The 12,723-nt window shown below is 39.1% G+C and overlaps 1 protein-coding gene across 1 annotated transcript in view; it reads left to right on the forward strand.

Moving 5' to 3' along the window:
- The window catches only part of ST13 (ST13 Hsp70 interacting protein), a 37,168-nt gene extending 26,260 nt beyond the window's left edge, over nt 1–10,908 (forward strand). Inside the window, exons 8-12 of the mRNA XM_033233840.1 lie at nt 2,498–2,600; nt 4,822–4,938; nt 6,117–6,165; nt 8,137–8,270; nt 8,854–10,908. Of these exons, the coding sequence (XP_033089731.1) occupies nt 2,498–2,600; nt 4,822–4,938; nt 6,117–6,165; nt 8,137–8,270; nt 8,854–8,982 (532 nt within the window). The 3' untranslated portion in view covers nt 8,983–10,908. The remainder of the gene's footprint in view (nt 1–2,497; nt 2,601–4,821; nt 4,939–6,116; nt 6,166–8,136; nt 8,271–8,853) is intronic.
- The last annotated feature ends 1,815 nt before the right edge of the window (nt 10,909–12,723 follow it).

Raw genomic sequence — 12,723 nt, forward strand, 5'->3', positions numbered from 1 at the left:
ATAAACATTAAAAGTTGAAATAGAATTTATTAATGCTGTGTCAGCACAGGAAAAGCCCATGCATTGCTGTTGATCCCTTTTGAAATCCCATTAGTCCAAGTATTTCTTTCCCTTCTAATACAAGACAGCATTGGCTTATCTTGTGCTTTGCTTGTCTCAGACTGAAAATAAGCCATTTCTGTGGGAAATCATGGTTCATTATAGTGGAAACTAAGATTTGATCACTATGTGTGTTCATTGCTTCTGGTATGTACTGTCATTTCAATGAACAGCTAGAAAAAGACATTTTAAAAATCATGAATTTAAGGAAAAAATGCTTGAAATTTTGAGTTTATACTGATATTTTCTATTAAAATTTAGCATTAAATGTTTTCTTTTACCTTTTAGTTTGTATTTTTGACACTTGTGTGGTAAAAATTTTTGTCCTAGTTTTACATTTACTTACTACAGTGCTATGATATACGTAAAACTGTTTCAGAATTATAATACCTTAAAAACAGTATACACCCTAAGTAAAGTTAGAAGGTTTTTTTGGAAGTTTTTGTTTTGCTTTGTCTTTTGTTTTTAGACAGAGTCTCGTTCTGTCACCCAGGCTGGAGTGCAGTGGTGTGTCTTGGCTCACTGCAACCTTTGCCTCCCAGGTTGAAGTGATTCTCCTGCCTCAGCCAGCCGCCTGAGTAGCTGGGATTACTTACAGTCGTGCCCCACCATGCCCAGCTAATGTTTTGTATTTTTGGTAGAAAGGGGGTTTTGCCCATTGACCAGGATATTCTCAAACTCCCGGCCTCAAGTGACCTGCCCTCCTTTCCCTCCCAAAGCATTGGGATTACAGGCATGACCCAAGGATGTTCTTATTCTTAGAATATATATCCCACTTGAAATACACAGTCAAGATAACAGTATGAAAAGTTACTTGAATTCGTTTTTTCTGTGTAGCTTATGTTGTTAATAAAATACACAGTTTTTTGTTTTTTGAGGAGTTTTGCTCTTTCACCTAGGCTGGAGTAAAGTGGTGCAGTCTCGACTCACTGCACCCCCTTCACTCCGCCCCGGGCTCAAGCGGTTCTCCTGCCTCAGCCTCGCTAGTAGCTGGGATTACAGGTGTGCACTACCACGTCTGGCAAATTTTTTATTTTAGAGATGGGGTTTTGCCACGTTGGCCGGGCTGGTCTTGAACTCCTGACCTCAGATGATTCACCAGCCTCAGCCTCCCAGAGTGCTAGGATAACAGGCATGAGCCATTGCGCCTAGCCATAGCTTATTTCTGTTTTTTTTTTTTGTTTTTTTTTTTGAGATGGAGTCTTCCTTTGTCACCCGAGATAGAGTGCATTGGCGCTATCTTGGCTCACTGCAAGCTCTGCCTCCCGGGTTCATGCCATTCTCCTGCCTCAGCCTCCAGAGTAGCTGGGACTACAGGTATCTGCCACCACGGCTGGCTCATTTTTTGTATTTTTAGTAGAGACAGGGTTTCACCATGTTAGCCAGGATGGTCTTGATCTCCTGACCTCGCGATCTGTCTGCCTCGGCTTCCCAAAGTGCTGGGATTACAGACGTGAGCCACCGCACCCAGCCACACAGCTTACTTGTTTGTATTGAGGTTTAGGATTTGCTTTATTTCCATTTTTCTGATTTTATTTTTTGAGTATGTAAAGCATTTAAATGTTTGAAGAGTTGCACCTGAGTTAAAAGGTATACCCAGAGAATTGTCAATTTCCGTTGCTGTCTCCTCTACCCCATTCTCACCTACCCCCACCAATCTTTACTTTCTGGCTTACCTGTTCTGTGTTTTTCATAAAGCCTATACACGTGTATTATTTTCTCTTCTGTCTTACATAGAAGGTAGCTAAAAGCTAACACATGGCCGGGCGCGGTGGCTCAAGCCTGTAATCCCAGCACTTTGGGAGGCCCAGACGGGCGGATCACGAGGTCAGGAGATCGAGACCATCCAGGCTAACACGGTGAAACCCCATCTCTACTAAAAAAATACAAAAAAAAAACTAGCCGGGCGAGGTGGCGGGCACCTGTAGTCCCAGCTACTCAGGAGGCTGAGGCAGGAGAATGGCGTGAACCCGGGAGGCGGAGCTTGCAATGAGCTGAGATCTGGCCACTGCACTCCAGCCTGGGCCACAGAGCGAGACTCCGTCTCAAAAAAAAAACAAACAAAAAAAAAGCTAACACATTATGTTAGTCCTGGTTTGGGTGAGTTGAAAGTTACTGCTCTACATACTTTTTAGAAAATTTTATGATATTCTGAATTAAGAAAAATTTGGTTTTTAGCTTTTAGTAGGAGATCAGCTTTAAATAGAGGAAATTTAAATGTTTTTATAGAGTTAACTAAAGTGGGATATAGTAATTGAATTGGTTGGTGGAAGTTTATAGTTAATATTTAACTTAAGCCTGTTTTAGAACAATCTTTTTTTGTAAGGAAAAAAAGATACCATGCCACATAGGTGAATATGTATAAAAGGCTCCTAAAATGAGTGTAAATCTGTTTCAGACTTCTAGGCCACTGGGAAGAAGCAGCCCATGATCTTGCCCTTGCCTGTAAATTGGATTATGATGAAGATGCTAGTGCAATGCTGAAAGAAGTTCAACCTAGGGTATGTTAAAGTAGAGAAAGGGAAAGTCATTAGTTTAAGACTCCATCTCGAGTGCTTAGCCCCTGACAGCTATAATTCATCTGAAAAACAGGCAAAGAAACCATCAGAAGATATAATCTGTAATTGCTGAAGTTTGTGCTCAACTCTGGAGATTTCATTAGGTTTTCATGCTTTCATTTCTCATGCATTATTAGAGCAGACTCTGTTACTTTGTTTGGAAGCTTGCAGTGGAATTATAACCGGAAAATTAGAAAAGAGGGTATCAGGTTTACAACAAGGAAACAAATAGAAAATCTATAATTAGCATTACCCGGCCGGGCACGGTGGCTCAAGCCTGTAATCCCAGCACTTTGGGAGGCCGAGACGGGCGGATCACGAGGTCAGGAGATTGAGACCATCCTGGCTAACAGGGTGAAACCCCGTCTCTACTAAAAAATACAAAAAACTAGCCGGGCGAGGTGGCGGGCGCCTGTAGTCCCAGCTACTCGGGAGGCTGAGGCAGGAGAATGGCGTAAACCCAGGAGGCGGAGCTTGCAGTGAGCTGAGATCCGGCCACTGCATTCCAGCCTGGGTGACAGAGCGAGACTCGGTCTCAAAAAAAAGCATTACCCAAGATTGAATCTGATGTGTCCTTAGATATAGGTGTATACAGCCACTTTATAAAGCAAGAAGGCCTTGTGGAAGTTAAGAAGTTTCAGTCTTTCCAGCCGGGCGCAGTGCCTCATGCCTGTAATCCCAACACTTTGAGAGGCCAAGGCGGGTGGATCATGAGGTCAGGAGTTCAAGACCAGCCTGGCCAACATAGTGAAACCCTGTCTCTCCTAAACACAAAAAATTAGCCGGGTGTGGTGGCACACGCCTGTAGTCCCAGCTGCTCGGGAGGCTGAGGCAGGAGAATCACTTGAACCTGGGAGGTGGAAGGTTGCAGTGAGCCGAGATCACACCACTGCACTTCAGCCTGGGTGACAGAGCGAAGCTGTCTTAATAAAACAATTTTCTTTTTTTTTTTTTTTTTTTTTTTTTGAGGCGGAGTTTCGCTCTGTTGCCCGGACTGGAGTGCAGTGGCCGGATCTCAGCTCACTGCAAGCTCCCTCTCCCAGGTTTACTCCATTCTCCTGCCTCAGCCTCCCGAGTAGCTGGGACTACAGGCGCCCGCCACCTCGCCCGGCTAGTTTTTGTATTTTTAGTAGAGACGGGGTTTCACCGTGTTAGCCAGGATGGTCTCGATCTCCTGACCTCGTGATCCGCCCGTCTCGGCCTCCCAAAGTGCTGGGATTACAGGCTTGAGCCACCGCGCCCGGCCAATAAAACAATTTTCAATCTTTAAAAAATAATAATATTGAATCCCAAAGGTAGAACATTCCAGCTTTTAAGGATGATTTTTCTCTGAAATTGTTGGTTAAGATAATATTAATGTGTTTACACGGTAAGTCTTTCATTTTGTGGGAAGTTCAACTGTCAGGAATTTACTCTCAGAGATTTTAAGATAGTGGAAATTGTATTGAATTTAATTATTTACTGCCAGAGAGTTCATTTGGTTTTCTGTTTTCTTCTTAAAATAGGGCAAAGTTGTAACTTTGTCAGCAAAGTGTAAACAAGCTAAAGTGACAGTTGAATATGAATCTCTTAAATTTACTTTATTCTCTGAGGAAATGACAAATCCAGAGCATTTATTTAATACTACTTACTAGTGTCTGGTACACATATTTACATTTTCCCCTCTTAGTCCCTATAGCAAGTTGATAAGACTAAATATTTCTTCCTCTCCTATTTTATGGATACAGAAACTTAAATATACTGTGACATATACTTGGTGTATGTGTTCCCAGTCTTTGCCTTCCCAGGGTTGACATCTGTAATGATACTCTTTCCACTGATCTCAGCTGTCCTTCTGAAACCTAAACACTGTATCTGGTAGAAACTAGCAGGCAAAAATTGTCATGCACTTAGAAACCTATTTGTTAATTTTTGATCTTAATTGTTTGAGATTGTAACATTTCTAACTTCAAATCCCAGGCCCCTTTACTCTGTTTTACAGTGCCTTGTGCAGTTGAGGTTGGTTTTGTTAAAGCCTGAGCTTGTGTTAGGTCTTTTTCTACAAAACAAATCTGTCATTTTTCTGAACTGCATGTTGAATTAAACATCTCTCCACAAAAAATATTTGTGTTGATGTTATTCAGCTTTTGGAGCAGGCTTATTTTGCTATGGCTCTTTTTTCTAGGCACAGAAAATTGCAGAACATCGGAGAAAGTATGAGAGAAAACGTGAAGAGCGAGAGATCAAAGAAAGAATAGAACGAGTTAAGAAGGCTCGAGAAGAGCATGAGAGAGCCCAGAGGGTAAATTTCCTGTAGCAAAGCCATGAAAGGAAAATACAGCAAATTATATAGAGGTTTTAGGACACTAAAATTCTAATTGCTGGCTCTTTTATTTAATGCTGGCTACAGGTCTATAGAGTAATGATATTACATATAAGGAGTCTCCTTTCACTGTGTCTAATTTTGGGGGCATTTTTAGTCTTAAATTCTTTAGTGAGCTTTTATTTCACCATTTTATATTCTTGTTTTGTGTTTTTATAAAATCAGGAGTTTTTCCAGGTCAGGTACTTGAAACGTGGCGGTATTATTGTTTGATCTTTTGAGGATGCTTGGCCAGATTAATTCAATTTATGATACCTCCTCTCCTCCAACAGTGGATGCGTTGCTATTTAAAATTGATTCTAGCAGCGCAAGGTGGCAAATGCCTGTAGTCCCAGCTGTTTGCGAGGCTGAGGTGGGAGGTTCACTTGAGCTGAGATGGGAGTTTCACTGAGGTGGGAGTTCAAGACTAGCCTGGGCAACATCGTGTGATGCTGTCTCTTTAAAAAATAACAATAATTCATCTACTTATTTCTAACTGAATGAAAGAACGTAAGGCTGTATTATATAACTCGTTACATTCTAATTTTTAGTCCATTTAATATTAAGCATCAATACTTGATTTTAAGGTTATAGTTTATAATCTTTAAAAGTAATTTATCTCCTTGATATTTAGAAGTAATATATATCCTCGATAATTTTATAACTACATGTGAGGGAAATTTATTTTTCATTCATTTTCTCTTTTGAAAAGCAGCAAAAACAAATCAATAAATATACATTTGTATTATGTAGGGAGAGTATGGAAAAGATGTACCTAGGAAACAAAAGTCATGGTAGTCTTGGTAATCTAGCCATGTCCTTCCCTGTAGGTGTTTTAAAACCAGGATGAATTTAGAATTTTCATATTAGTACTGTAAATTGTTTTCCAGGTTTGTTTCCAGAGTAGAAGTAAAACACTTGAAATTATTACAGAGAATAATGCCCACTGAAAATCCAGTTGGAAAAAATGTTGGAGTGGGTATGGGGTATATCCTTTAGTTCAGTATTGCCATCTACTAGGTTATTTTACAATTTTTTCATGGTCTTGCATGGACAGGTTGAATGGACAGCACTTATTTCTTCTTTTATTATATGATTTATTTCCTTTTGTATCAAAGGAGGAAGAAGCCAGACGACAGTCAGGAGCTCAGTATGGCTCTTTTCCAGGTATATTTAAAGAAAAGTTAAAACTTGTTCTATTATACAGTGATATTTTAATATAATACTCAATATTTATTATAAAGTGATGTTCTAATTTTGTTCTCTTATACAGTGATATTCATGAAGAACCTAGGTAAAAGAAATGGTGGAATTATTAGGCATAAAAATGATGTTTTGAGTCCAGTGTAAAAATAGCATATTATTCTTTTTCTTTCAAATGTGATCAGAAATTGCTAGTGAGGCAAATCTTTGAATACCAGAGGACAGGACTAACACTGAGATAGAAGAGACGGAAAAGGCACGCAGAAGATTTATTGAGTACTTCCTGATTACGACAGTGTGGAATTTATATAAAGACTAGGACAAGACTTAATTTTTTGTTTTTTAAACAGCTGTCTCCAGTTGTTCAATGGTAACTAGCTTTCTCTTAAGGAAAGTTTTTAGAGGCTGTTTATGCTTATATGTCACTGGTTAGAACTTAGTTGCATGATGTGAGACTAGAAAATCTAGTGCACAGCAACAGAATTCAAACCTAGAACAAATACTGAGGATGACCTGATGTTTGAAGAAAAAGCAAGAAATTAAATTTAGCTCATAGTTTACATCCTATTTAAAATATAAATAATCTTACTGTCAGATACCTTTGTTTTAGAAAGTGACTGCTAATGTTGGGCTAGTACTAGAGATAATTTTCTGTTATGTACATTTTATTTAGATTGACAAGCCTTGGGTCAGTAATTTTGTTATGGGTAGGCACTAATTTTTCAAAGCATTGGGGTAAGTAGGGGCAGCAAGAGAAGCTAGAAGATGTTTTTTGGTCCCCTTAGATTTCTTCATCTGTGGTTGTTAGTTATTAATGGCCATGTTTTAATTACTGTTGAGGCAGGTAGAAATGACTTTATCATGTGTTTCCTTCTTTAAAATGGCTTTACTTATAGTGACCCTTTGTAGAATGCATTAATGTTATCTTTCTCTGTATTATTTATTGTAATTTTAGAATATCTTCAGTAGACATACAGGTTTGTGATATTGAAGAACAGAGTAGATTATTTGGGTTTATAATCTAACAAATTATACTGGGAGGATAAAATCCTTTTTGCTGGAGCATTGTTCTCTGTAAAGAAGCACTAGGATTTCTTGTTAAAAATGCAGGTTTCCAGTTTAACTTTCAGATAATTTTTATTTTATTGGAGATGGAAATGAAAAATCAACAAATAAATAAGCCTTTAAAGTAGTCCTTAACTGAAGGAAGATCTATGCCAGATGAGTATAATTGAAACAAAAACCTAAACTAAACTCATATGAATCAATTTTAAATTGAAACAAATATTCAAGAATGGAAAGTTGAAAGATGATCAAAATGACTAACTTTATAATCTAAGGAACTGTTAGATGACTCTTTGTTTTTAAGGTGAGATTAGTCTTTTTTTAACAGTGTTATTACTAGAGAACAGTTGCTGAGCACGGTGGCTCACACTGGTAATCCCAGCACTTTGGGAGGTTGAAGCAGGCAGATCACCTGGGTCAGGAGTTCGAGAGTGGCCCGGCCAACGTGATGAAACCCCGTCTCTACTAAAAATACAAAACTTAGGTGTGGTGGTGCGCGCCTGTAGTCTCATCTACTTGGGAGACTGAGGCAGGAGAATTGCTTAAACCCGAGAGGCAGAGGTTGGAGTCAGCCAAGATGGCACCAATGCACTCTAGCCTGGGTGACAGAGCAGGACTCTGTCTCAAGACAGACAAAAATAAAAAACTGTTATTACTAGAAAAATGCTGATCCAAGAGGTAGCAAAGTGAGATTTACAGCCTTGTTTTATAACTTGTGTCTTGTGTCAGTCTGATTAGAATTTTCAAACTCTTCAGACGACTTTGTGTTTAGTGGCACCCTTATTCATTGAACCTGTGCTCTTTGTGGATGAAGCACTGTGTTCAGAATATTTGGGAGTATGATTAGTGTCTATTCATTTTTCATTACAGGTGGCTTTCCTGGGGGAATGCCTGGTAGTTTTCCTGGAGGAATGCCTGGAATGGGAGGGGCCATGCCTGGAATGGCTGGAATGCCTGGACTCAATGAAATTCTTAGTGATCCAGAGGTTCTTGCAGCCATGCAGGTAAGACTTGGAAGAAGAACTTTGTCTTTTTTTTTTTTTTTTTTTTTTCCTTTTTGTGGAGAACGGGGTCTCGCTATATTACCCAGGCAGGTCTCAAACTCCTGGGCTCAAGCTATCCTCCCGCCTCTGCCTCCCTGAGAGCTGGGATTACAGGCGTGAGCCACCGCACCCAGCTTGGAAGAAGAACTTTTGACTTTGTATCATTAAGGCAATTATTTCACAATTCTGTGTGGAGACAGAGGTTACTCTTGTAGCTATTTTTTATAGTTATCAAGTAGCTAATTATGCAGGAGTGACATTTTCTTTATGCAGAGTGAGTAAATTTTTAAAACTAGGAAATATTTAGTAATAATTGGCAATTATATCCAGTTGTCCTTTTCTTTGTATCACAATTGTGCTTTTTTCATCATATAGTTCAAATGACATAATTCAGCTTGATTTTGATACTTCAAGCACTTGTCTAAACCCTGTTTAACTTAACTATGACCAAATGATAGGTCTAAATAAGAGATGGAATTTAGGATAATAAACTTATTGACCCAGTAGGATACTTTTTAAATACTAACAAACCCTTTATTTTCAGGATCCAGAAGTTATGGTGGCCTTCCAGGATGTGGCTCAGAACCCAGCAAATATGTCAAAATACCAGAGCAACCCAAAGGTTATGAATCTCATCAGTAAATTGTCAGCCAAATTTGGAGGTCAAGCGTAATGCCCTTCTGATAAATAAAGCCCTTGCTGAAGGAAAAGCAACCTAGATCACCTTATGGATGTCGCAATAATACAAACCAGTGTGTACCTCTGACCTTCTCATCAAGAGAGCTGGGGTGCTTTGAAGATAATCCCTACCCCTCTCCCCCAAATTCAGCTGAAGCATTTTACAGTCGTTTGCCATTAGGGTATTCATTCAGATAATGTTTTCCTACTAGGAATTACAAACTTTAAACACTTTTTAAATATTCAAAATATTTAAAACAAATTTAAAGGGTCTGTTAATTCTTTTTTTTTTTTTAATCATTTTGGATTTTTTTTCTTTGAATTGGGCAGGGAAGATATGTATGGAAGATTATTGCTCTAATTTGAGTGAAATAAAAGTTATTAGTGCAAGGCAAACATAACTCATTTGAGGATACAGTTTGTGTTGGATATGTGGTTCCTGATGCATTTTGACTTGTCTTTTAAAATACTTTATCTTTTTCTTTAAAGATTTATTTCAATAAAACTAATTGGGACCACCCGTATTTCAGTAGGACCTGGGTAGGGATTGGAAGTACTTAGCAGGGCAGCAGCAGTCTTGCTGTGTTTTATGTAACATGCGTCCTTGGGCAGGTTGCTCTTAAATCTTACACTGTGGTGAAGGGATGATTTTTTTTGTAATGCTGCAGTAGAGTTGAAGTACTTAGTTCTCTTCTTGTCCAGTGTATCTAATAAGTGTTTCATATTATTTCCACATAAGGGAAATAAGAGAATACTTTTCTTTTTATATTTCTACGCTTAAAATTCTCTTTACTAGTCAAAAATTGCCCAACTCTGTGTTTGTTTTCTGCTTGTTACATTTTTCTCCCTTACTTTTCTTGGGCTAAAGACAGGCTTTTTCCACCAGCATCATCACTGCTATCATCATTAACAACATAATTATACAAGCATATTTAATGCTGAGTTAATTTAATATGTAATACATATGGTAATTGTAGGGTAATACCCACAACAACTGTAGTTTCTTACTTGGCCAAGAGAATGCTTATTTAAGTGTTAGACTTCCGTTCTGGCAAAATCTTGCCATATCAGAAGACATTGGAAAGAGGGATTCCCTTTGGTGTTTGGTCTTCTACTTAGAAAATACTTATTGCAGTTAGAGTTTATCTTGTAGTATTCATCTTTGTATTCTGAAGATAATATGGTTTGAATTAAATTGATACACACAGAGGAACCAATTTTTTTGATCCAGTGTGAATTATAAAAGATAATCCACAGTTACTTATTGTGGAGTTGTTGAGACTATGAAAGACTCATTGTCTTTGTATTCAGCTCTTAAATAGTGTAACCATACCCCCACCTCTGCTTGCTTTCTTTCCCTCCCCTCCGATGATAAAGAAAATGATAAATTTTCTGTTGTGCATTCAATTCTTATTTTAAATAAGACTAAGTATAGGCATTGTACCTGACATTGCTACGTTTCTACCAGTGTTTCAATTTAAAGTGCTAGTGTTTAAAAACATTTTCAAGGGATAAGACCTTCTGTACTTTGTTTATTTGAAGAATCAGTGGTAGGAGCAGTGAAGTAAATTCTATGGAGTACATTTCTAAAATCATAAATAAGTTTATTCAGGTTCTAACCCTTTGCTGTACACAAGCAGACAGAAATGCATCTGTTACATAAATGAGACAAAGCTATTATGCTGATGGAGCATGCTTCTTAAATCCTTTAAAAACACTCACCATATAAACTTGCATTTGAGCTTGTGTGTTCTTTTTCTTAATGTGTAGAGTTCTCCTTTCTCAAAATTGCCAGTGCGTACTTGGCTTAACTCAAGAACAGTTTCTTCTGGATTCCTTATTTGATTTATTTAACCTAATTATATTCTAATATTGCAAATATTACCATAAGTGGGTAAAAGTAAAATTCCTCTTCTGAAAATGTGTCCTGTGCTTTTAGATTTTTAAATTCCATAATATACATTCTTAATTTTCAACTCAATATTCTGAACTAGAAATGTTTTTACTAATGATGCTATCAGAAGGAAGTTTTTTTCTGCTTAAAAATATAGTTATGTTTCTAGCTATATTAAAAAATACGGTTTCAAACTAGATACTGGGCAGGTGCGGTGGCTCACGCCTGTAATACCAACACTTTGGGAGGCCGAGGCAGGCAGATCAGGAATTTGAGACCAGCCTGGGCAACATGGCGAAATCCTGTCTCTACTAAAAAATACAAAAATTGCTGGGCGTGGTGGCTTACTCCTGTAATCCCAGCACTTTGGGAGGCCAAGGCAGGCAGATCACGAGGTCAAGAGATCAAGACCATCCTGGCCAACATGGTGAAACCCTGTCTCCACTAAAAATACAAAAAAAACTAGCCAGGCGTTGTAGTGGGCGCCTGTAGTCCCAGCTACTTGGGAGGCTGAGGCAGGAGAATGGCGTGAACCCAGGAGGCAGAGCTTGCAGTGAGCCGAGATCATGCCACTGCACTCCAGCCTGGGTGACATAGCAAGACTCCATCTCAAAAAAAAAAAAAAATTTAGCCAGGCATGGTGTTGGGCACCCGTAATCCCAGCTACTCGGGAGGCTGAGGCAGGAGAATCACTTGAATCTGGGAGGCGGAGGTTGCAGTGAGCTGAGATGGTGAAACACTGCCTCAAAAAACAAAAACTAGATACTGATTCCCCCACCCCCCCACCCCTGCCTTTCTTGTAGCATATGGTTCTATTTGTGTCTCTGGTACTCATCTTAAGTTATTTACTAGGTATATTAGGCTGCAGACTAAGTGCTGCAAACAAGAACCCCTAAAAAACGGGTACTTTATTTTGGGTAGCTGTTCAGAGGCAGGCATTCTGCCATACATGGAAGGTAGCTTCCATTTCTAGGTCCAAAGTTGTTTGCTCTGGTGCTCATCCTCCAATTGAGGAAGTAGGAGAAGGGGGTCTGGGAAACATGCTGAGATACTGAAGCTAATACATGAAGTTAACATTTTATTACTTCTAATATCCCATTGGTCAGTTTGTGTGTTGAGGCTATGTTTAGCTGCAGCAAAAGCCAGTTTGTCATCTGTAACTGTGTGGTCATGTGCTCAAGAAAAAACTTACAGTAGAAACGGGAAAGACTTGGGGTGACACCTAGCAGTCTACCATACTAGGAAATACTAGTATGATAAGATAAAGGAGAAATAATTTCATTTTAGAGATTTGCTAATGACTAAAATTAATGTACTTGAGTAGGCACAGGTAAGTAGTGTTTGTGCCAAACCCTGTTTCCCGTTTGTAAGTATTGGATCAATTCTGTTTTGTTTTTGTTTTTTGAGACGGAGTCTTGCTCTGTCGCCCAGGCTGGAGTGCAGTGGCTGTATCTCAGCTCACTGCAAGCTCCGCCTCCCGGGTTCACGCCATTCTCCTGCCTCAGCCTCCCGAGTAGCTGGGACTGCAGTCACCCGCCACCTCGCCCAGCTAGTTTTCTGTATTTTTTAGTAGAGACGGTTTCACCGTGTTAGCCAGGATGGTCTCGATCTCCTGACCTTGTGATCCGCCCGTCTCGGCCTCCCAAAGTGCTGGGATTACAGGATTGAGCCACCGCACCCGGCCTGGATACCCGGCCTGGATCAATTCTAATAATGACCATAAGGGTAGATACTGTTAGCACCACTTTACAATTTTATAGATAAGGAAACTGAAGCACTTAATAAGTAAATTGCCCAGGTAACACAGCTGATTATTTGTAAAGCTGAAATTCTTGAATACAG

The sequence above is a fragment of the Trachypithecus francoisi genome, unplaced genomic scaffold (assembly GCF_009764315.1).
Source record: "Trachypithecus francoisi isolate TF-2019V2 unplaced genomic scaffold, Tfra_2.0 Lachesis_group14, whole genome shotgun sequence".
NCBI lineage: Eukaryota > Metazoa > Chordata > Mammalia > Primates > Cercopithecidae > Trachypithecus > Trachypithecus francoisi.